Source organism: Myotis yumanensis, unplaced genomic scaffold, assembly GCF_028538775.1.
Source record: "Myotis yumanensis isolate MYYU_CA2020_CCGP unplaced genomic scaffold, mMyoYum1.0.hap1 SCAF_11, whole genome shotgun sequence".
Taxonomy (NCBI): domain Eukaryota; kingdom Metazoa; phylum Chordata; class Mammalia; order Chiroptera; family Vespertilionidae; genus Myotis; species Myotis yumanensis.
Window position 1 is genome coordinate 40,823,559 of NW_027223762.1, and position 22,832 is coordinate 40,846,390.

At 41.5% G+C, this 22,832-nt stretch overlaps 1 protein-coding gene across 11 annotated transcripts in view; it reads right to left on the reverse strand.

Moving 5' to 3' along the window:
- Positions 1 to 22,832, reverse strand: part of AAK1 (AP2 associated kinase 1) — a 137,474-nt gene that overhangs the window by 28,422 nt on the left and 86,220 nt on the right. For 6 of the 11 annotated variants that reach the window (XM_070429395.1, XM_070429393.1, XM_070429392.1 and 3 more), the window contains exons 10-17: positions 20,851 to 20,930; positions 16,497 to 16,651; positions 14,751 to 15,073; positions 11,126 to 11,395; positions 8,162 to 8,394; positions 6,452 to 6,609; positions 3,470 to 3,574; positions 2,026 to 2,121 (exon numbers count right to left, since the gene is read on the reverse strand). In XM_070429395.1, the coding sequence (XP_070285496.1) occupies positions 2,026 to 2,121; positions 3,470 to 3,574; positions 6,452 to 6,609; positions 8,162 to 8,394; positions 11,126 to 11,395; positions 14,751 to 15,073; positions 16,497 to 16,651; positions 20,851 to 20,930 (1,420 nt within the window). The remainder of the gene's footprint in view (positions 1 to 2,025; positions 2,122 to 3,469; positions 3,575 to 6,451; positions 6,610 to 8,161; positions 8,395 to 11,125; positions 11,396 to 14,750; positions 15,074 to 16,496; positions 16,652 to 20,850; positions 20,931 to 22,832) is intronic. The other 5 variants (XM_070429391.1, XM_070429400.1, XM_070429394.1 and 2 more) reach the window with 4 other exon arrangements.

A 22,832-nucleotide genomic window follows, 5' to 3' on the forward strand; every position in this document is an offset into this window, starting at 1 on the left:
GAGTAGCCAAGAGTCAGATCAGTTAGGGCAGTGATGGTGAACCTATGACACGCGAACTCATTTTTTTGTTTGATTTTTCTTTGTTAAATGGCATTTAAATATATAAAATAAATATCAAAAATATAAGTCTTTGTTTTATTATGGTTGCAAATATCAAAAAATTTCTGTATGTGACACAGCACCAGAGTTTAAGTTAGGGTTTTTCAAAATGCTGACACACCGAGCTCAAAAGGTTCCCCACCACTGAGTTAGGGCCTTGTAGGTCCTGGTAATAAGTCTGGATTTAATGCTCAGTAATACAGGAATTCACTGGAATGCAAAACACTGATATGTTGCTTTATGTTTTCAACACACAAGTCTGGTCTGACGGATCAGGAAACAAGTAAGACACTCTTGGAATTCTCTATTAGAATGTTCCATTTTAATAGATTTTCCATTAAAACCCAAGAGGGGTCATGGCTTAATTGGTATTAAAGTGTATACCACTAACACTTTAGCAGGAATCCTCCAGAATGAGAGAAATCTGGAAGGCCAGGAGACAGGAAAGGTAACAATAAGGAAAGTAAGCATGGCAGCCAGCTGGCTCTAATGGCCCTCAGGCTCATCTTCACACCTTCAAAATGCATCTCTATAACCTGGAGTTGACATCCTGAGTCATCTGAGGCCAGGCACATGCACCAGGTGACTTAATCCAAAGGGCTCCTGGATGGCTGCAGAGCACAGCTACCTGCTTGTGGGCTTCATCCTCTGGCTTGTGCCAAGAGGCCACCCTTTCAGCATACACAGCCATGGGCCGTCTAGGTAAGAGCAATGCAAGAACCTGAGGGGTGTCAAAGGAAGAATGCCGTAAAAATCCATTTTTCTTGTCTGATCCCATGACTGCTACAACAGGGAGGAAAAAGAGGTCAGTTTGTAGTCCATGCCTCTCCAGCCTTCTGCTTGAAACTAGCCTGGCTAGCTACTGAGAGATCTGATTACTTTCTTCTCTTTTCTTTAACTACCCTTTACTGAATCATTCCTCAGTGGTTTTAGACATTTTTTACCTACATCCACCATCTAGGTCCAGCAAGCTATAATGTCACACGATAATACCTGATCAAGGCAGTTTTTGCTTCCTCTTTAGAAGGGTCCACAAATTGCCTAAAGAAATAAAAACTATCTTGGTGCCCTAGCTACAGTCTGTCTTAGTAGGGAGAGGGTAAGAATATCACAATCACTTCCAATTTTGAGGCAATCAATCAAATACCTTTAACATTTTGGGGGGAGAGGGGGGAAACCAGCCAGATCCTATCAGTTTAAGACCAAGAATCAGCAAGGGTAAACACTGGAGAAAAGGAAAACTATCAGAAGCAAAACGACCACCAGATGCTTTGAAGGAGCTGGATCTGTTTGCTTTTTCAAAGACACGGATAGAGATGAGAAAAAGCGGCTTCTGTTCCTCACATCACGCTTCTCCCACCCCCGCCCCTCCCCAAACGGATGGGGAGGAGAGCAGGAAAGGAAATCTTTGGCATTCAGAAACTGCAAATTATGTTTCAAAAGCTGTTTCAATCGGAACACACTAACCATTTCTTCTTTTTTTGGACTGCTCACTTAAAAATCAGGATATGGTAGATTTAAAGGGATATTTGAATTCATGTAGTCCATTTCACTCCACTGATGAACAGTCAAGCCTGAAGGTTTTTAGGTAGTGGAAGAGCTAGAAAGGGAACTCAGGTTTCCTGACTCACATTTCCTATCAACTTTTATTATGCATTTTTATATTATAAAATTAAAGTATATTACAGGAAAATAGAAACTTGACAGGAAGTAAGTCACCCATTATCTACTCATCATACTATAACCACTACTCACATTTTGTTCCTTTTATCACATGCTTATAGGCCTTCCCCCCATATTGTTATAATCATTATTGGACTAATATGGAATTCAGGTCCTTTTCATGGAGTGTTTAAAACCAATCTCAAGAGACCCTGGGACATAAGAATCAAGCTGGTTAACCTCAGATCAGGTCTATTTACCTACCTGGTGCATCAGGTACTTGAAGAGGAATGAAAGGATCAGATACGCTTAGAAGTGGGAGGCTAGAATCCACAGTCTGCCCACCCTTCTTTTTTTCAGCTGGAGTTGGTTGGAGGGGAAGGAAGGGTCAAGGAGAGAGAAAAAAGAGAAAAGCAGAAAATATCAAGTAAATCTAGATGAACTTACTATCTATTAACCCAACAGCTCAAATTAGAGAACAAGTCTAAACTCAGAGGTAGAAAAGGGATGAGTGGATATAATACAGTGTAACAGCAAAGTATGTATGAAATATATAATCCGGTCCTTGCAACATACTCTAAGATGTAATTAATGACAAAACTAGGATATGCACACATCTGAAATTCCACTTTTTCCTTTGTGGAAACCCACGGTGATCTTTTTCAGAATTTGTACAGCAATTACTGTCCATATTGCACATTTTGGCATGTAAACAAACATTATCTATTTTGTAATCTAGAATATATATAGGTACTTCCTATGTAACCATTACCTTCTTGAGGCTGTTGTATCACCAAATGTCTAATATAGTGCTAGGCAGACAGACAGGAGGAGACAGACTTCTTGCCTCCTGCAAGGTTAGACAACCCCTAATCTCTAGACTGCATCTTACATGCTACTGGCATTCATTCTATAGTTGACAAACTTACAGATTTACAGAAATCTATGCACCCTATGGGATATCAGAGTTTGAAGAGATCTTAGGATTTTCTAGCACAATTTTCTTATTTTTCAGAAAAGGAAATAAAGCCCAGAAGAAATTAGCCAGAGGTGCATCAGCAGACCTAGGACCAGAACCTAGGTCTCCTAGTTTCTATTTAACCATTTTTTACAATGCATTTTAATATTCAGTTTGTGATGCCCAGCCAGGTATGGCTCAGTGGTTGGAGCGTTGGCCTGCACACTGAAGGGTCGTGGGTTCAATTCCCAGTCAAGGGCATGTACCTGGGTTGCAGGTTCGATCCCCAGACCCAGTTGGGGCCCATACAGGAGGCAACCAATCAGTGTGTCTCTCTCACATTACTGTTTCTCTCTTTCTTTCCTTCCTTCCCTCCCTTCCAACTCTAAAAATCAATGGAAAAAATATCCTTGAGTGAGGATTAACAAAACAAACAAAAAATACACAGTTCAGCAGAGTCTCAGGGTGATGTTCCTCAAAAATTTAGAAATATTTGCTTAAAACATGTCCATGGACTAGATAGAACAAATCCTATATATTACTTCCAGATCATCCTGTCATTTTAATTGCAAGTGACTCTACATCTTTCTTTATCCCTATCTTTTTTATTGGAAATCTCTGGAATAAAGGAAAATATTAAGTTACCACCAGGATTTTGGGCTCATTGGTATGCTAGAGTTATCTGTGAAGTGGAAAACAATGTAAAGGTGACAAGAGTGAGTTTGTATTTCAGGTGCTTGCCATACTAACCATTTCCAGCAGAAAACGAAGAAGAGGCAAAAGCATCACTTTGGGTTGATTGAAAGCCTGGGATCAAACTCTCAGCTGAGCCTCCAAGCTTCTCAGGATGTTTGCCTGGAGGGACAAAACACCATTCAGTTCACCCAGCAGAATCACAGAACACATCCCCAGGGCACTTTCTGCACTGACTTCTAGACTTCATTCCTCCTCTTTTTACTGCGTTATAGTGACACCTCAGCCATTCAGAGGTCCTTCTGTAGTCACTACAGCAGCTGAGAGAACAACTGAGAAATGGAAGGAGATTTTAAGAATCAAAAAAGAGAGCACATCAGTTTTGCAAGAGGGAAAGAGTGGCTGCACCACAATGCAAATGTAATTAACACTACCGATCTGTACACTTTAAAATGATGAAGCCCTAGTCAGTTTGGATCAGTGGATAGAGTGTCGGCCTGTAGACTGAAGGGTCCCGGGTTCAATTCCAGTCAGGGGCACATGCCAGGGTTGCAGGCTTGATCCCCAATAGGGGGCATGTAGGAGGCAGCCAATCAATGGTTCTCTCTCATCATTGATGTTTCTATCTCTCTCTCTTGCCCTTCCTTTCTGAAATCAATAAAACACATATATATATATTTAAAATGGTTAAGATGGTAATTTCTGTTATGTACATTTTACCACAATTAAAAATAAAAATAAATAACAGCAAAAGAGATAGCTAGAGCCAAAGCCCCAAAGCCGAAGCACATCACTCAAACAGAATACCTCCAGCCCTCACTCAATCTATTTATTTATATATAGAATAACTGAAAAACTGGTCGCTGTGACGTGTGCTGACCAGGGGGCACATGTGGAACATGGCGGGCATCAGCTGCAGCAGGATGGTGAAACAGGTGGGCGAGGGGTGCCAGACCAAGGCGGGGAGCTGGTCACTGTCATCAGGACGAGCTTCTGGTGGTTACTGAAAATCCTTTGCTCCCACGCACCATGGTCCCGCCAGGTGCTTGCACCTGCTGCTGGCGCCTGGCACAGGTCCTGATCGCTTGGCACCATCAGTGGGTGCAAGCAGTGGCTGCCGGCCCCGATCACCCCTTAGGGCTTCCCCACTGCTCCCTGCTCCTAAGGGGTGATCGGGGGTGGCAGCCACCTCTTGCACCCGCTGCTGGCGCTGGCCCTAATCGCTCCACGCCATCAGCAGGTGCGAGCAGCACTGGGCTGGCACCATCAGCACGTGGGAGCAGCGGGAGTGGGGCTGCCAGCAGACAGGGGACCGGGGGCTGTGGCAGGAGGGGCCAGGCGGAAGCACGGAAGATGAGGCCCGCCCCTGTGCCCACTGCAGCCTTGTGGCCCACGGTTCCTTTCAAAGTGCACGAATTTGTGCACTGGGCCCCTAGTTTTTATATAATTGTAATGAGTTTAATGATCTTTTGCAGGCAGTTTAGGAAAGCAAATGAGAAGAGGGAGTGATGGAGATAGCAGTAGTGAGAGGCTGTGAGTGACAGGCACAATGCAGCAGCTTCATGTAAAAGCCAACAGCCGAACAAGAGAGGCAGAAAAGTATTCAAAATAGACACAAGAATTAAAAAAAAACTTGGGGCCTGGCTCAGGTGGTTGGAATTGTCTTGTATACGGAAAGGTGGGGGGTTGGATTCCCGAGCAGGGCACATGCCCAGGTTGCAGGTTTGATCTCTGATTGGGGCATGTACAGAAGGCAATCAATCGATGTTTCTCTCACACATCAATGTTTCTTTCTCTCTTTATCTCTCCTCCCCCCCCACTTCCTTGCTCTAAAATCAATTTTAAAAAACTACCACCAACAACAAAAAACTTATTTTAAAAAATTTAAAAACTTGGGCAGGTCACTTAGTTGAAAGCAAAAATACTATAGTTTTCAAGAGTCCTAAAGGCATTTCTTTTATAGTCTAGAACAATAACTGGCACACATAACAATGAAATAATTTGACAATGAATCATCAAAGAAAGTTAAATCCTATGCTCTATCTTCTGTTTGAAAAGGCAAGAAAGCAATACAAATTTTAAAAAGATATCTATAAAATAACAGTTAAACTATTAGTCAAATAGTTAAAATGTTTGCTCTAAATTCTCTTGGTTCTGTTCATTCCTTCGCCCTGAGATACTCTTTGAACTGTATCATACCATAGAATTGTTGTTTTCCAAAGTGTGTGTGTGCATGTGGGTCTCCTGCCTTTCAAATTAGACTGTGGGTTTGCAAGCAGAAAGGCACCTTCTATTTATTTGATCTCCTCCGTAATATAGAACTCTGATCATAGTCAAAGATTCAGTTTCTCTATGAGGGCACTCTCTCATGGGTAAGCAGTTATAATTTTCTGGGACAATAAATCCCCTTAGGACAAGGGAACCATCATATTCCTACAAGAAATGACCATGCATGACACTCTCATCCCAATCTATGCTATCCAATCTTTCCTAAAAGTTTTCCCTTCTCCTTGCCACCACCTATAGGAGACTAGGATTTCCTGAGGATGAAGACTTCAGTGCTCCAGTAAAACACAAATTGATTTGTACTCATACTTCAAAATCACATTGTAAGGTATAAAATGTCAAATCACTATATTAGACACCTGAAACTAATATAACCAATACAAGATTGTATACCAACTATACTTGAATTAAAAAAAAGAAATTTTAAAAAAATCAAACCTTTGTGGGGCCCAATTCTACATTTTTTTTTTTTTTAGTCCTCACCCAAGGATATTTTTTGCCACTGATTTTAGATTGAATGGAAGGGAGGGGGAGAGCAAGAAACACTGATCAGTTGCCTCCCACATGTGCCCTGACAGGGGCCCAAACCTGCAACCCAGGTACAGGCCCTTGACCAGGAATGAACCCAAGACCCTTCAGTCCATGGGCCAATGCTCTATCCGCTTAGCCACACCAGCCAGGGCCCCAAGTCTACATTTTTCATGTATACTCTAGAATAAGGTTTCAAGAATCACAAAGACATCAATTACTCACCTTCCCCGAGCTTGGCAAAGTCCTTATTTAGCAGTTCTTCAGCTGTGAGTTTGGAGAAATTGTCATCATCAAAGGGATTCCACGTAGAACCTTCTGAAGGATTATAAACATTTTGCTGGGAAGTCCGAGGAGAGCCTGATGGAGTGGTGGTTGCAGACCTAGGTAAGTTCCCACCCCCACGAAATAAGAAGACATATAAAAGTTGAAAAGGTTCGACCTATTTTCTCTTTGTTTCAAGAGCAAATTCTTTTCTGAGTCAAACCATTATTTTCCACAGTGGTTTTCTAAAAGGGCTTTCCACGGCAACTGGACAGTCGCTATAGATCCCTTTCCACTGCGTAAAATAAATGTTTCCATTTTCTTAATGATTCACTATCTCCCACTACTTCTTTAATCTCTTCCTTAGATTTTTGGTCTCCCCTGCAAGTCCTTTCAATTCAAGATTCCAAAGCAACCTATTGTGTAGCTTATGGTGCCCACTATAACCCACAATAATGGACCCCGGAGGGCTGGGACTGATGCCTGTTCAAGCTGCCTCCCATCTGTTGGATCTAGCATGCATACAACTATGGTCACCTATCACAGTTAAAGAGAAATAAAGACCACTATCTTGTGCTTCTAGGTACCATTACTTAATTTTATTCTAAGTCTCTCTTGATGCCCTTTGCATTTAGCTAATGAGTTAAAGATTTTTAACTTTAGAGTATATGTATATGGTTCCAAGAAAGCTGAGGGCCTGAAATTGCATTTACTCCACATTCATTGCAATCTACATCTACTTTATATCAGACCCAGAGCCAGTCACTGGATTTGCAAAGGTTGGTTAAGATATAATCCTTGTCTTGGAGGAATTCTCAGGCTAAGTCAACTAGATGAGATACTCATATAGACATACGAATAAATAATGATAATACAATGGGATACAACAAATTATAAATGACACCAGAGGAAGGTTTAAAGGAGAGGTGGCCTCTGACATTGATCTTGATGAATAGATAAGCACCTCCTTGGTGGACAAGGAGGACAGTGCAGTTAAGGGAGAGGGCCTAGGCCAGTGATGGCGAACCTATGACACGCGTGTCAGAGGTGACACGCGAACTCATTTTTTTGGTTGATTTTTCTTTGTTAAATGGCATTTAAATATATAAAATAAATATCAAAAATATAAATCTTTGTTTTATTATGGTTGCAAATATCAAAAAATTTCTATATGTGACACGGCACCAGAGTTTAAGTTAGGGTTTTTCAAAATGCTGACACGCCGAGCTCAAAAGGTTCACCATCACTGGTCTAGGCTGAACAAAGCGCTTGTGAAGATGGAGAATGACAAGTCCACCAATGTGATGCAATAGGTCTTTGGTCTGTTAACCAATGAGTTCAGATAGTATCCCACAGGCAACCTGAGGGGTGTTGGGGAGGAGGGGATGAAAGATTTTCAGCGTGAAAACTTGGTCAGATCAAGAGTTTAGAAAATACTCTGTAAAAATATGGACTAGATGAGAGAATGGAAACAGTGACACAAATAGGAAATTATTTCTTAAGATCAGTATGGTTTATGCACTACAGGCAAATTCAGTTTCTTATTAAACACAGATGCATACCACTGCATATACATCTACACACAAACATATGCAAAGAATCACACAGTAACGGCCCACAGCAGACCTTGCCCACAAAGTAAAGTAAGAATAAAGGAGAAGCATCACATACTTGGACTTATTGAGACTGGCCTCAGCTGCAGCTGCCTGGAGCAGCTGGGTTGATTTGCTGGCAGGGACCCCAAAGACTGCACTGTGGGTTACGTCACTGAGGATCCGCCTGTGTCCAGCACGTTGGGTCTTGGGGGATGATGGAGGAGTGAGAGATCCGAGTTTCTGTCCCTGGACGGTAGGAGGTGGGGTTGTCTGAACTGTTGGCTGTTGTCTTACTGGGGCTTGTATCTGCTAGGAAGAGAAATGAAAAATGTTCCAAAACAAAGGAAAAAACAACAAACAGATTAGCATAACAAAAAAATGCCACATGAGAGCTAACACAGAATTTAAATGGCTGAGTTTAACAATAACATCCTGAAAAAAAAAATAAACACTGGGCTTTGACAACCTGAACTGCAACTTTGGGACTGATACCAATACGGTATTTATCTCATATGTGTGTACACACACACACACACACACATACTAGAGACCCAGCACACGAATTCGTGCTTGGGTGGGGTCCGGCTGGCCCACCCTGATTGGGCCAGGCCGGCTGGGGGGAGGGGCCACGGTTGTTAGCCAGCCAGCCCCACCCCCTGGTCGAACTCCTGGATGAACTCGCGGTCAAGGGGACAATTTGCATATTAGACTTTTATTATATAGAATATATATTTCAATCTTCATCAATGACACTGTACAGGGTAACCATATGCAAATTAGCCCAAAGCATAAGACTATAGAAGCTATTCTGATTTTTAATGGCTGCAGTTGGGTTATTATTTTTTTTTTTTGGTTACTGAACGATTTAAAATGGCCATTCTTTCAGCCATTTTAAATAAGGCAGCCACAAACATCTATGGCATACAACCATTTTCCTTTGTAGATTATTGCTTTAAGATGGCTGCAATGTATATTTTTGTTTTAATATATTTTTATTGATTTCAGAGAGGAAAGGAGAGGAAGAGAGAGATAGAAATATCAATGATGAGAGAGAATCATTGATCAGCTGCCTCCTGCATGCCCTCTACTGGGGATCAAGCCCACAACCCGGGCATGTTCCCTTATCGAAATTGAACCTGGGACCCTTCAGTCCACAGGCTGAAGCTCTATCCACTGAGCCAAACCGGCTAGGGCTGCAGTGTGTACTTTACATTCACTCACCTGCTTCTCGAGGTAAGTTCTGCCAAGAGTCATTGGGAAAGAGATGGTCAAAGCTGGGAAGCTCTCCAGCTCCTGGCACAAGCATGTTCTGCTCCTGTTCCCTCGTCACCCCCTTAACCAACTACCACTAAACAAAGCATTTTTTTTTTTTTAATCCAAGGAACATGGAGAAATTTCAAAATTCATTCCCAAGAGAGTGGATACTTTTGTCTGGGGAAAGCAGAGAGAACCTCATAAGAAGTGTGGCCTGTAGGAAGTTTATCATCTCATCCCCCCAGATAAGCATCTATTATTATCATCCTGAACACAGATCAGGACTCTTTGTTCTGGTCTCAGCTCTGCTGCTATCAGTCTGTGTGTCTTAGGTAATGACCTTCTAGGCTGGGCCTCAGTTTCCAATTCCATTAAGTGAGGGGACTGGACTAGATAATTAAGATCTCAATTAGCGCCCTAGCCAGTTTGGCTCAGTGGATAGAGCATTGGCCTGCGGACAAAAGGGTCTCAGGTTCGATTTCAGCCAAGGGCACATGCCCGGGTTTCGGACTTGACCGCTCCCCGCCCCCCCCAGTAGGGGGCGTGCAGGAGGCAGCCAATCTATGATTCCCTCTCATCATTGATATTTCTATCTCTCTCCCTTCCTCTCTGAAATCAATAAAAATATATATTTAAAAAAAGAAAGATCTCAATTAGCTACATCATATGGTAATTTTTTTAAAAGCCCTTTTTCATTTAACAAGAGGAACTTTATCTCTTATTAAAAATACAGAGAGTAGCTATCTACTTCACTCCTGCGGGAAGACTAGAGTTGTTTCAGAAACCAAGGTGTAAAGACACTGAACACCCACTTAGCTGAGACTTAAAGAAGAAAATCTATTTACGGCACTGCTTCCTTTGGAAGCAATGTAGGTTTTCTGGTTTAAGATGGGCCACAAAACTCTAGTAGAACTCAGTCCTCAAAAAGATGGTTTCCTATCATTCATCTAGTAGTTAGACTTTCCTGGGAGTAAGACAGTAGCTGTTATATTCTATTGGCTGGGTATGTAAAATGTCTTTTTCTATCACTATAAAATTATCTATCACTATCACTCAGAAAACTGTGAGTACAAAATTACAGGCACTTATTAAAGGCCAAAACACAATGTGTTTGAGGATGTTGAAACAGTAGAGGTCTATCAGGAGAGGATGTAGTGATTCGGATGCTATATTCAGACATTATCTAAAAGTAGACATGCTCAATTTCTATACTGACAATTGGGCTCAAACAATACTTAGATACTCTAGTGTCCAAAGGGATTAGGCCATGGCAAACAGTCCCAGGCATGCAGGCCCCCTTGAAGGGTGCTGTATGGTACACTCAATTGAGGTGGCTAATAATGTCATCCAAGACAAAGAATGAACACAACACTGTCAGGACTCAGGGTAAATGTGAGGGTTCGTATGAACCTCCAAAGACAGAAAAAGCCATAATGGCCAAACTGCCCCTTGAAGAAGGGAAAGGGACTAATTCTAATCCTACCTAGGTCCTTGGCTGCTCAACACAAGAGAAAATGAACAGCTCTTTCTGCCATCCTAATGTCAAAGTAATAAATTAAATATTCATCAGTAGCCTAGAGTTATTTTTTAAAAAACCTCTACCATTGATGGATTACCTCATCCTGTTATTGACTATATCAAGAAAAGATCAAATATTTTAACCACAAGGGTGGGGAATCAGCCTAGTTCTAGGCCAGAGGCCAACACCCAGCTGCTACAGCCTGTTTCCCAAGCCCTCACTGCATTCTCCTCTTCCTTTGCTCTCCGAGCCATGGCTGATTCTTACCATTGGCTCCTGGGCAGGGGACTGCTGTGGGGCTGCGGCTGGCTGAGCCTGGGGCTGCTGTCCGGCTGCTACAGCAGGCTTCTGCTGCACAGCAGCCTGCTGAGTCAGCAGCTGCTGCTGATGCAGGTTTGTGGCCTGCTGCTGCTGCTGCTGCTGCTGCTGCTGCTGCTGGTAAAAGTTCTGTATCAGCTGCTGTTGAGAGCTTCCTTGGGACACCACAGGGAACTGGGCAATTGCTGGTTGCTGGGTTGCTGGGTGTACTGCCTGAAACTAAGCAGGAGAAAGGAGCAAGAAATGAGGAGGTGAATAAAAACCTGTCGCAGTAACAACTAAGACCAGTGATGAAGCCAAAGGCAAAGGAAGGCAGAAGTCTTGTAACTTGGCCTAAAACTCCTGAGTGGAACCTGAAGACATTAAAATAAACAGAGCAGCACCTTACACTGCCAGGCTCCATCCACTACACTATGCTGCCTCCTGTACTGAAGACCAGCTCCCATGTGGGCTTCTATGCCACGCCTGAGGGTGTCCATCTCACTACACATCTGTGACTCCATACATGGAGTGTAACAGAAGCTAATAAATGATCTCCCAATCACAGAAGTAATTCTCCTCTTAAAGGGATTTGGAAGTAGCCAAGATTAAAATTCTTCCCTAGATAAACAGGATGAAGCAATGACGGCACTGAAAATAAAACAAACAAAAAAAACCCCTAAATGTTAACCCAACTATTAAGGTCATCTCTTTCTGAAAATTATTTCCCACTAGCTCTATCTTTACTAACTCTCCAACTTTAAACATTCAAAATATTCAGATTACATTTAATGACATTTTATTATATATTGGTAATGAATTGTGTCAAGTTATATTCTCTTATAAAGCATCCAAAAAATAGAGAAACTTCTTTTCTGTCTTTCTCCTACCCACTAAGGACTATGTGCTAGGCACACAAATAGAGCTCAAACAAGGGCCTACTGATGAATAAAACTCCAAGATCTTGTCTCTTAACATCCTAAATAGCTTTACTTCATTATAGAGCTAATTGACAGGATAATGTTTGCCTAATGAGGTCAAGTTAAAGGGTTAGCAAAGAAGCAGATGTCAGTAAATAGTTGCCTATTTATGACCGTGAAATGCTGGAAACAACCAAATGTCTATCAACAGGGGACTGACTGAATAAACTGTCCTATATACCCAACTCTCTAGTTGTAAATAGGAATGAGGACTACCTCTATGTATGGGATGGAAGGGACAGAATTTTGCGGATTTAACTTTGAAACTATGTAAGTATTTTACATGTTTGCAAAACAAAATTAAAACAAAATTTAAAAGTCAATAATTAAAAATCAAAAGCAAAATGAAGCAAAGAAACCCATGTGTCAAATTAATAGCCAAACTCCCCAGAAAATAATATGCTAAACATTCTAAGGGTAAAGAGGGCAAAGAAATCTTAAACAATTTTCAGTAATCCTATTAGTATTGTTATCTTGAAACTATAAATCAAATAAGTAATTATGTTAATGTTATTAGGAATCAAGACTTCAATTAGAAAAAAAATATATATATATATATAAAAGCTTAATATGCTAATTGTCCCTCCAACCGTTCAACCAGTTGCTATGACAGTGCACTGACCACCAGGGGGCAGACTCCCCAACCGGTAGGTTAGCTTGCTGCTAGGGTCAGGTCGATCAGGACTGGGCCAGACTGGCCGAATACGCCAACCTCCCACAGTCCCTCCACGGCTTCTAAAATATTTCTTCTAATTAATTTGCTTTCAATGTGCACGAATCTGTGCACCAGACCTCTAGTACAAATATAAAATCTAAGAAGTTAAACAAAAATCCTGTAATTATACATCTGAATTAGGAATATAAATTTGAATTCATGGTATATATTCTATTAAGAAAACAAAATTTATTTCCTAACTACTGTCCATTGAAAAGGTCTAAAAACAATAACTAACCCATTAGCAAATGAGTATCCCTAGCACCAAAAATGTGGTCTCTAAAGACCATTTCCATGAAAAGGAAATGAAGCTCCTTAGAGAAATGGCTGATTTCAGGTAGAATGAGCCTGGAACAGCTTGTTACAATGAATAACAAGGAAACCATAAAGACTACTGGAGTCCCAGCCGAAGGATCTAGGAGCCAATTTGGAGACTTTCACTGGACAAAGTTGGGATATTTTGAGCATCAAAATAAACAAAATTTTAAAAACTACAATGTATGGACACATATCAAATATGTTAAGATCCACAAGTTCCTAACGATACTAAAACAAAAACCTCACTATTCACCTTTGGATGATACTAAGAACAAACTCATTCTGAAACTGGTAAAAATAGGAAAAGAATCATAAATTTTTCTGCCTTTTCTGCACAAACAATACCTTAGGGTAATAAAATAGTTGATGAGAAAAATTCTTTATAGATAAATTCCAACCCTTTAATGAAGAGGAAATGCTAGAACATTACCATTTTGCCATCCCTAATGAATTAATAGACTTAGGAAATGATTAGCAATGACTGCTAAGCTGATGGGGAACATCAAATGAATGGATCAAATGGACAACACCAAACCCACTTATTAATCTTAATATTATTAAAAGAGAGGACAACCAGACATTATATGCCCCTGATGTGATATAACCAGAAAAACAAAGAACAATCAAACTGAATGGAATACTGAGCAAGCCTCAGGAAATTACCAGTTTACACAGGGGATGGAGAAACATATTAAACATCACCACAGGGATGCCATCAACCAAATCCAGAATGTGGAAAATTCTACAGGACAAGTGACCCAGTTTCTTAAAAAAAAAAAAAGACAAAAGGGGGCAAAAAGAGGGAGAGGGTACCTATGGTTAAAAAGGGACTTAAAAGATGAAAGATATAGTACTCATTATAAAATGACTATGTTCAAAGTAAAATATGTGAAAAAGACAAGAAAATATAATGAAAAAAAATCACACTAAATACAATATGGGGACTTTGGAACCTAATTCAAACAAGCCAACTTTAATTATGAGACATGATAAAGGGCTAAACACTTCTGGATATTTGATAAGAAATTATTGTATTTTGTTTCAGTATGATAATGGTCTTGTAGTTATGTGTGAGAGAGAGGGGAAAAAAAGAGTTCTTAAAAATTAGCTTCCTTCCTGAAGTTCCTCCATCAGGGGAAGAATTCCCAAAGCCTGAGAAGAAAGGTGAAAGGGACAGAGTGATCCTGTGATTGCTACACTCTGCAGTGCTTTACAGTATTTACATCTGGGAGAAGCAGTGATGAGGTCATTAATGGATCAGTCTTCCCAAGGCAGATTTCTGTACCTAGAACAGCGGTTCTCAACCTGTGGGTCGCGACCCCTTTGGAGGTCGAACGACCCTTTCACAGGGGTTGCCTAAGACCATCGGAAAACACATATATAATTACATATTGTTTTTGTGATTAATCACTACGCTTTAATTATGTTCAATTTGTAACAATGAAATTGGGGGTCACCACAACATGAGGAACTGTATTAAAGGGTCGCGGCATTAGGAAGGTTGAGAACCACTGACCTAGAGGGTCTTTTCATAGTGATGACTGGGATATGCAATGCAAAGGTCATACTCTGACCACCTTACCTGTTGAGCCTGTGTCTGTGGCGGCTGCTGCTGCTGGTAAAATGTGCCTGCTGGCTGCTGTGATGGTGGTGGTGGCTGTTGTTGTTGCTGCTGCTGCTGCTGCTGCTGCTGCTGCTGTTGCTGCTTGAGGAAGAGTTGCTGCTGGTGCTGGGGTGTGGCCTGGGCCTGAGAGGGCAGACCCTGGGCAGGAGTGGAAGGCGTCTGTTGTGGGGTGGGTGGAGCCTGAGGCTGCTTGGGCTGGGACTGTGGTAGAGGTTGGCTGGATGGGGGCTGAGTTTTTGATTGGGGAACACTGGCTAAAAGACCAGGCTGATTGCTGGGTCCTGCAATGAGAATAAATTCCATGTAAGAGCTCAACACTATTCCAAAAACGACTTTCCTTCTTGCCAACATAAGAAAGAGGGGGTGATAAGTGGACAGATAATCCCCAAATCCAGGTGCTCCTCACGGTCTTTGCATCTGGAATGTCCTTCCTTCTTGCTAATCTATGCACTTTTTAAAAATATATATATTTTTATTGATTTCAGAGAGGAAGGGAAAGGGAGAGAGACTTGGAAACATCAATGATGAAAGAGAATCATTGATTGGCTGTCTTCTCCATGCCCCACACTGGGGATAGAGCTCACAACCCGGGCATGTGCCCTGACCAGGAATTGACCGTGACCTCCTGGTTCATAGGTCGACGCTCAACCACTGAGCTATGCTGGCTGGGCTGCACTTCATATTTTTCAAAACAAGGTTCAACAAACAATTCTGTATTTGCCTCCTTCAAAAAGCTTTCCTTTATTCACCAACCCATTTAGTCAATTACTCCTTTAGTCAGTATCTTGATTATCTACAAATTCAATTAGCCTTTGATGCTAATGTATATACATACAATCTTTGTACTTGTTGGCATTCTGCAGAATAAAAGCATTCTTTGATGTTTTATATGTAGGTTGCACAATTCCAGTCTGGATACCTTGTAAGTAAATGGCTACCAAATTTACCAAAAACAGCTTCCTGGTAAGGGAAGTGATGGCTGAGTTCAGTTACTTGATAATTTGGATCAATCCTCTTTATGAAACAAAACTTAGTCACCTCACCAGAAAGAGAATACCAAAGCACAGAGTGGTAACAGATTCTTCAAGAGACAGAATTAAAGAAATAATTTCTCTATGTCAAAAAGAGGTATGTCTTGGTGTTTAGAGGCAAAGAAAAGTATATGAAATAAAGAGGTAGGTCTGGGATGAATGGACCAGGGCACAAAATTAGGGCCAAGACTAGAAAAAAATAGAGACCACAGGCTTCGGTGGTCTTGGTGATCCCCTGCAGAATTCAATGACAGGCCTCCCCTTTCACCAGCCTCCTGCCATATAATTTCAATGGCAGCTTACCTCTTGGTCCTTAAAGAAAACCATTCTTCTTTTTGTAATCCTCATGTGAGGATTATGTTTTTTAATTGATCTTTAGAGAGAAAGGAACACAGAGTGGGAGAGAGAGAGAGAGATAACGATAGGTTGCTTTCTGTACGTGCCCCGACCAGGGCTCAAACCCTCAACCTAGGTATGTACCCTGAATGGGAATCAAACCTGCAACCTTTGGGTTGGCGCTCCAACCAACTGAGCCACCTGGCCAGGGCAGAAAACTATTGTTCTTTATGTAGCTCTGTATTCCATTCCTGAAGCAAAATTAAGCTTTCCAAGACTTCTCATTATCCAGGATAACAAAGAGGTGTACCAACTTTCAAAGCTCCTAGGAACTGACCTGCAGCCTGAGGTGGGGGCTGAACCGTGGCCCTCTTTCGAGGTGTCAAGGCTGGCTGGATGGGAAGGATTCCTGGGTTTGGCTGGGTCTGCCCAGCTTTAGGCCTCTGGCGGGGTGCAATGGAAGTCTCTGTGGTGGGAATGGGATCTGTCAGTCTAGAAGAGGAAAAGAAAAAACAAAGATTCATATTAATGTGTGAGAAAATAGGGGAGGGGCAGAGTACATGATGGATTAGCTTTGTTCTCCACACTCATCCAAACCTTCTAGATTTGCTTAATCAACATTTCCCAGCAGGCATTCTGTGTTACTAGATGTTATAAATAAAGATTTCATGGGAAAATGTTTTAATATTTCAGCAGAACCTTTCATGTGTATAGAGACCCTTAAAGAAAGCACTGTATAGAATGCAGTGTTTCTCAAATCTATTTGACCTTGTGGCCCTTCTACCTAACATTTCCTAGAATTTCCCAGAATACACTTTGGGTGATGATGCAAAGAAGGGTTTGAAGCAGGTTGTTTTCAGATGTAGAGGGAACTCAAACTTGGTTAGAACTAGCTGTCAAAATGGTTTTTCTACTATAAAAAGTATGCAAATAAATTAATCCAATAAGGCAATTAAAAGAAATAAGTAAATAATTCAAGTTGAAGTATTTGGGGAGTGTGACAGGAACTCCATTTCCTCCAATACACATATTTGTTTTTTCCCATGGTAATACAATATTTACCTCGGCATAGAGTCACCTATAGTAAAAACCAAATTGCCCAGTCTCTCTTATAATCAGGTGTGGCCATGTGTCTGAGTTCTGGCCTTACGTGTTATATACACAGATTGTTATGTGGCAGTTGCTAGAAACCTTAAGAAATAACTGGTACATGCCCTTTGTCTCTCTTCTTCTTTGGTCATTCCTTGATCCTGCTGCTTGGAACAGGGATGCTGCCACATTGGTCCATGAGGTCATGGCCAGAGCCTGAGGGATGGTAGAGTGGTGAGCATGAAGAAGCCCGGGCACCTGAGGACTTTGTGGAGCAGAACTACACTATCACCCCTGCACTACTTACCCCAGACTCTATTTACTTAAAGAAAAAAATAAACATCTATCTTACAGAAGCCACTGTAATTTTGGAGTTTCTTTAAGTCAGAGCCAAATCTATCCAAATTAATATGGGGAGGACTGCTGTATGGTCTGCCTTTTCTTGTGATGGTGCTAAACCCCAGGTGGTGACTGCCATTCATTAGAGCGGTCCAGGGAGCCAGCCCACTCAGATCAGAGTGGTTGTCCTTTGAAAATGTACTTTAGGGAATATAGATGACTGAGGTTAAGGCCAAAATAAACAAGCTTCGTGGATATTTCCAAAATATGCCTGGCACAGCCTCCATGAAATGCAAAACAGGAAGCAAAGCGACTAGCCCCATGTCCTTCCCTGTGACATACCTCCAAGGTATTCCATTCTGGACCCGTGGCTTTTCACTAGTATCCTGCTAGAGAATGATTTTCAACCTTGTAAACCAATTATTAAAATTCTGTGGCACACCCAGAAATATATTATGTTTTTGGCCTATCTGACTAAAAAATAGGTATAATTTTGATTCATTTATACCAGAAGGCTATTGTTGTGTTGGCTGTTGTCATTTTTTTCACTTGACAATCTAAGGCAAAAGAGTCAGTACCCCTGACTAAATACAGTGGGGCCTTGACTTACGAGTGTCCCGAATAATGAGTTTTTTGAGATACCAGCTGTCTCTCTGCCGATTTTTTGCATTGAGTTGATAGAGTAATTTGAGTTAATGAGCTCCTTAACGAGCTCGGTCTCGGAACGAATTAAACTTGTAAGTCAAGGCCCCACTGTAGTCAGGTATTGCATGTTTTTAAAATTCTTGCAGTACAATGGTTGAAAATCACTGTGCTAGAAAGAAGCTCTTATGCTGGGGAGAGAACTGATAATATAAAAGCGCTCACATTTGGGGAGGCTATAACCTGGGGAAGGGAGGTGGATAGGGAAATGGGACAGATGTTGAGAAAGGTGTAAGAAAGATAAAGCCAAGGGTCAGAACTTAAACAGAATTGAGTAGAAAAACAAATATTAAAAACTCCCACAGTGGACTTCTCCTAAGGGTAATAATATCTTAGAAACACTAGGATTTAGAATCAAAGAAAACTATATTTGAGCACTAGCTCCCTACCTACCCACTGCATAACAATGGGCATATCATTTAACCTCTTTTAGCCTTGGGTCCCTTATATGTAAAATGGGGAAAACAATACCTACATCATGAGGCGGATGTGAACACTACATCAGAGGCGGATGTGAACATCAAATGCAACAATGACTGTGAAACCATTTTTTGAAATGCAGAATGTTTGAACTATCAGTTTGAACAGGTCTCAATATGCTGTGAAAAAATACAGACTGAGAAACCAGGAGACCCGACTCTAAGTTGTCCTCTCTGTGTGATCTTGGGCAAATCACTTAAGGCACAGAGTATAGAGTGTGGATGCTGGAGGTCTGGTTCTTTTACTAACCCCATAGTGATTAACTAACTGCCTTGGGCAACTTAAAATTCTGAGTCTGTTTCCTCATCTATAAAGTGATAATAACAACCACCTCATAAATTTGTTTAAAACGGGGTGGGGAAAGCCATCTTATTTATGTAAAGTACCTAGTAAGGTATTTGGTATATAAGATGCCTCAATGAATAGTGGCCACTTTAAAAAGAGTTAGAAAGAAAAACCGCACCTGTTAGGATTGGGGAGTAAATACAAAAATGAAATCACTGTAAATTATAGATAGGATGACTTAGACCCAAATCTCTTGGCTGTCATGTCTGTGTATTCTCACAGCATTATTGAGGTCCATAGAAATTAACAGTTTGGGCACTCTACAGTTTATAAAACAGCTGCACAGCCATTTATGCATTTGATGTTCACATCTGCCTTATGACATAGGTACTATTTTATCCATTTTCACAACAGAGTACCACTCAAATGCTAATCGTTGTTATCCTTTTTACAAATGTGTATGCTTTGTGGGAAGAGATCCTTGCTTAGCCTCAGTACATACCATGTTTGGATCTAGTACAGAAGGCCATAAACCCAAATATTAAGCTATTAAATTAGTCCCAGAAGCAATTCCCAGAGGTGAGCATGGCAGACTTAAGCAAGAAATAAGCAGACTGCAAAGTAACAATCTGAATATAGTTTGCTAAATTTGTTAAAAACCAAAGTCTCATTACTTTAGAGCCACATCTGCAGGCATTCTATAAACATTCAAGGGTTTTTTTAAATATAGAAGTTATTTTACTGTTCCATAAAAATTCACATATTCCCATCTAAGGTATTTTGTTGATAATTTGCTGCTTAACGTTTCCTTGCCATGGGAGTGTGGTAGGAGAAAAAAGGGTATAAACATCTCTGGGGCTACCCTTAGAATCTGCCATTGGGAAGGCATAGCAGTCATGAGGATGTGTACTGCAGACCTTCATATACAAGGGGTATGAAAGACCAAGCACTCCAGCTGCTGTGCTCCGAAATCCACTACTGCTGTGTTTGCCCTGAGGCCATGCTTCCCATAGGCGGCCCCCAGTCTTACTATCCCAGCCACAGGGATATTAAGGCAGACCAGGTCGTAGGACGTAGGAGACTCCTCTGGTAGCTGACTTTGACCAAGGATTCCCCTTTGGCAAACCTTCCTTAAAATGTGTGGCAATTTGTAGGTCACTTCCACCCAACTTTCTCCTCCCTCTCTCTAGGTCAGACTTACATCACCTTCTGATGGCTCTCCCAACCTTCCCTGGCTCCCTCCCTATTTTCTCTCTCAGGCATTTCCCCAAATAAAATACTAGCTTCTGTAGTCCTCTCTTATCATCTGTGTCTCGGAACACCCTAGGTTACACAGGATGTGATTAACTAAGATCCACAGGCTCTTTGGCTGTTTCATGGACTCAGTGCTTTGCCCTGTACTTCCTTAATGTGGCCAGGGCCTCAGTGAGTAAAAAGGAAAGGGAGTAGAGGATTAGGGTGCTGAAGGAGGCTAAACCAAGGCCAGGACACTCTTGTACTAGCAATATTTAAAGTCTGCTGTTGCCTCATCTCTGAATGCTCCTGTGCCTAATCCCAAGCAAGGGAAACAGCTGTGGAATTTTTTATTCTCTTTCAAATGTAGATCATTGTATTTCATGAGATTCCTCCTTGCATTCCCAAAGGATAGCTTCTGCCTATAGGAGATACAGCTTGCTTTCTTGTGCTGGGCAGCCTCTTGGCCATGGCAATAGAAGAATCAAGAAATACAAGGCACCCTCCCTCCCCTGCTACTGAGGCAACAGAGCACAACAGGTGCTCACTGAGGCATTTCTTACCTGGCCTTTGGCTGGGTCTTCTTTGCAGCTGCCTCGCTGGCTTTCACTGGCTCAGGAAGCTTTGTAGGAATGGGAGAGTTCTATAGAATGAAAGAAAAAATTTAAAAAGAACATCACAGATTTCTTTGTAGAAGAATGATCACCATGATTGGGCTGATGAAAATATGTGTTGGGTTTTTCCAGAGTGGCTTCTAGACCCTGATCTCTGGTAGAGCATATCCCACTGGACTCAGCCCCAGTCAGAGGGACAAAGTATCTGAGAAGAGGACAGAGCAACCCCCCTGCGGCACATTCTCTTGCCATAATTCTCAACCTTTTGTATGGTAAGGTCACTGGGGTTTGATGTCAGTACCCTTCTCTCCCTAAAGCACAGCTTAGAAGTGAGGTTATGATAGGAATGAAAAGAGATGTCTGTAACCTATATTACTTAAAAAAATTAAAAAAAAATATTTTTATTGATTTCAGAGAGGAAGGGGAGAAGGAGAGAGAGATAGAAACATCAATAATGAGAGAGAATCATTGATTGGCTGCATCCTGCATGTCCCACACTGGGGATTTGCCCGTAACCTGGGTATGTGCCCTGACTGGGAATCAAAGTGTGACTTCCTGGTCAATGCTCAACCACTGAGCCACACCGCCCGGGCTTTATTACTATTTAAGTTCTCAGCTAGTCAGAGCTGACTAGTGTGCCCAACCTTCTAGTCAGAATGCTGGGAGAAAACCACAGCCAGTGTGTCTAGTTGCTGAGCCAGCACCTCTTTCCAGCACATGAGGCACTACTCAGTCCACAAGCCACGCTGACTGAGCTCCCTGAGTTTGGATTCGGCACCATCCATCCAATACCGTCTCTCCAGGGAGCACTAGCTGTCTCTAACCACAAGACCACTGTTTACCACTGCTGAGCAAGCATCAAATGACTTGAGACTTGTGAAGCTGACTTATTAAAAACTGGTTACCAATCTGAATGCTTCCAATTACATTTCATATTATTTAACTTTATGAATGGGAAAATGGGATAGTGAAAGAAAACACGGTCATGTTAGATTACTGTACAGTATTCCCTGTTCTGGGAAACATGACAAACAAAATACTAGTAATGAAACTGGCTTTTTTAAAAATATATTTTATTGATTTTTTGCAGAGAGGAAGAGAGAGGGATAGAGAGTTAGAAACATCGATGAGAGAGAAACATTGATCAGCTGCCTCCTGCACACCTCCTACTGGGGATGTGCCCGCAACCAAGACACATGCCCTTGACCGGAATCGAACCTGGGACCTCTCAGTCCGCAGGCTGACACTCTATCCACTGAGCCAAACTGGTCAGGGCTGAAACTGGCTTTTAAGAGGATGTCTCATTTCCTTCACATTTTTAGGTGGGGGCAATTTCTGCAGAAAATGTCTCCTAGATTCTTTTTCACCCACCAAGTGTTCCTTTCCCAAGGGAGAAGGTGTAACTTATTTTACTGATAAGACTAGAAGAAAAAGGTGAGCTTGTTTGGTTCTTTATGCTCTCCCTCCTTTAGGGAAGAGCCTATCTCTCAGGAATCAGGTGCTCACTGCTCAGTCATTAGGCTCGAATGTTAGGAAAGTGGTCAAGCTATGGTCTCTGACTCAATCTTATTAGTGATAAAGCCAATATTCTGAGCTCCATCTGAATGACTTCCACATCTGATCCAAATGTGGGAGTGAAAGTGGAATGTTATTTATCAGCTCCCAAAATGACATCAGAAGTTCATTATTGGAGAAGCAGGCAAGACAATTTCAGATCAGAACTTGAGATGGCATCCATTAGTACAATATTCAAGAAAGTTGGATCGTACTATGACCAGAAAAATATGCCAAGACTGTAAAAAGGGTGTTTTCAAGAACTGTATTCTGATACTGAGAATGCAGAGTTTAGGATTAAAAGTATAGAAAACATTCTGATGTGTGTGGGGAGGGTAGAGGAAAAGGAGTGTGAGTCACAGATGGCCAACAGCAGA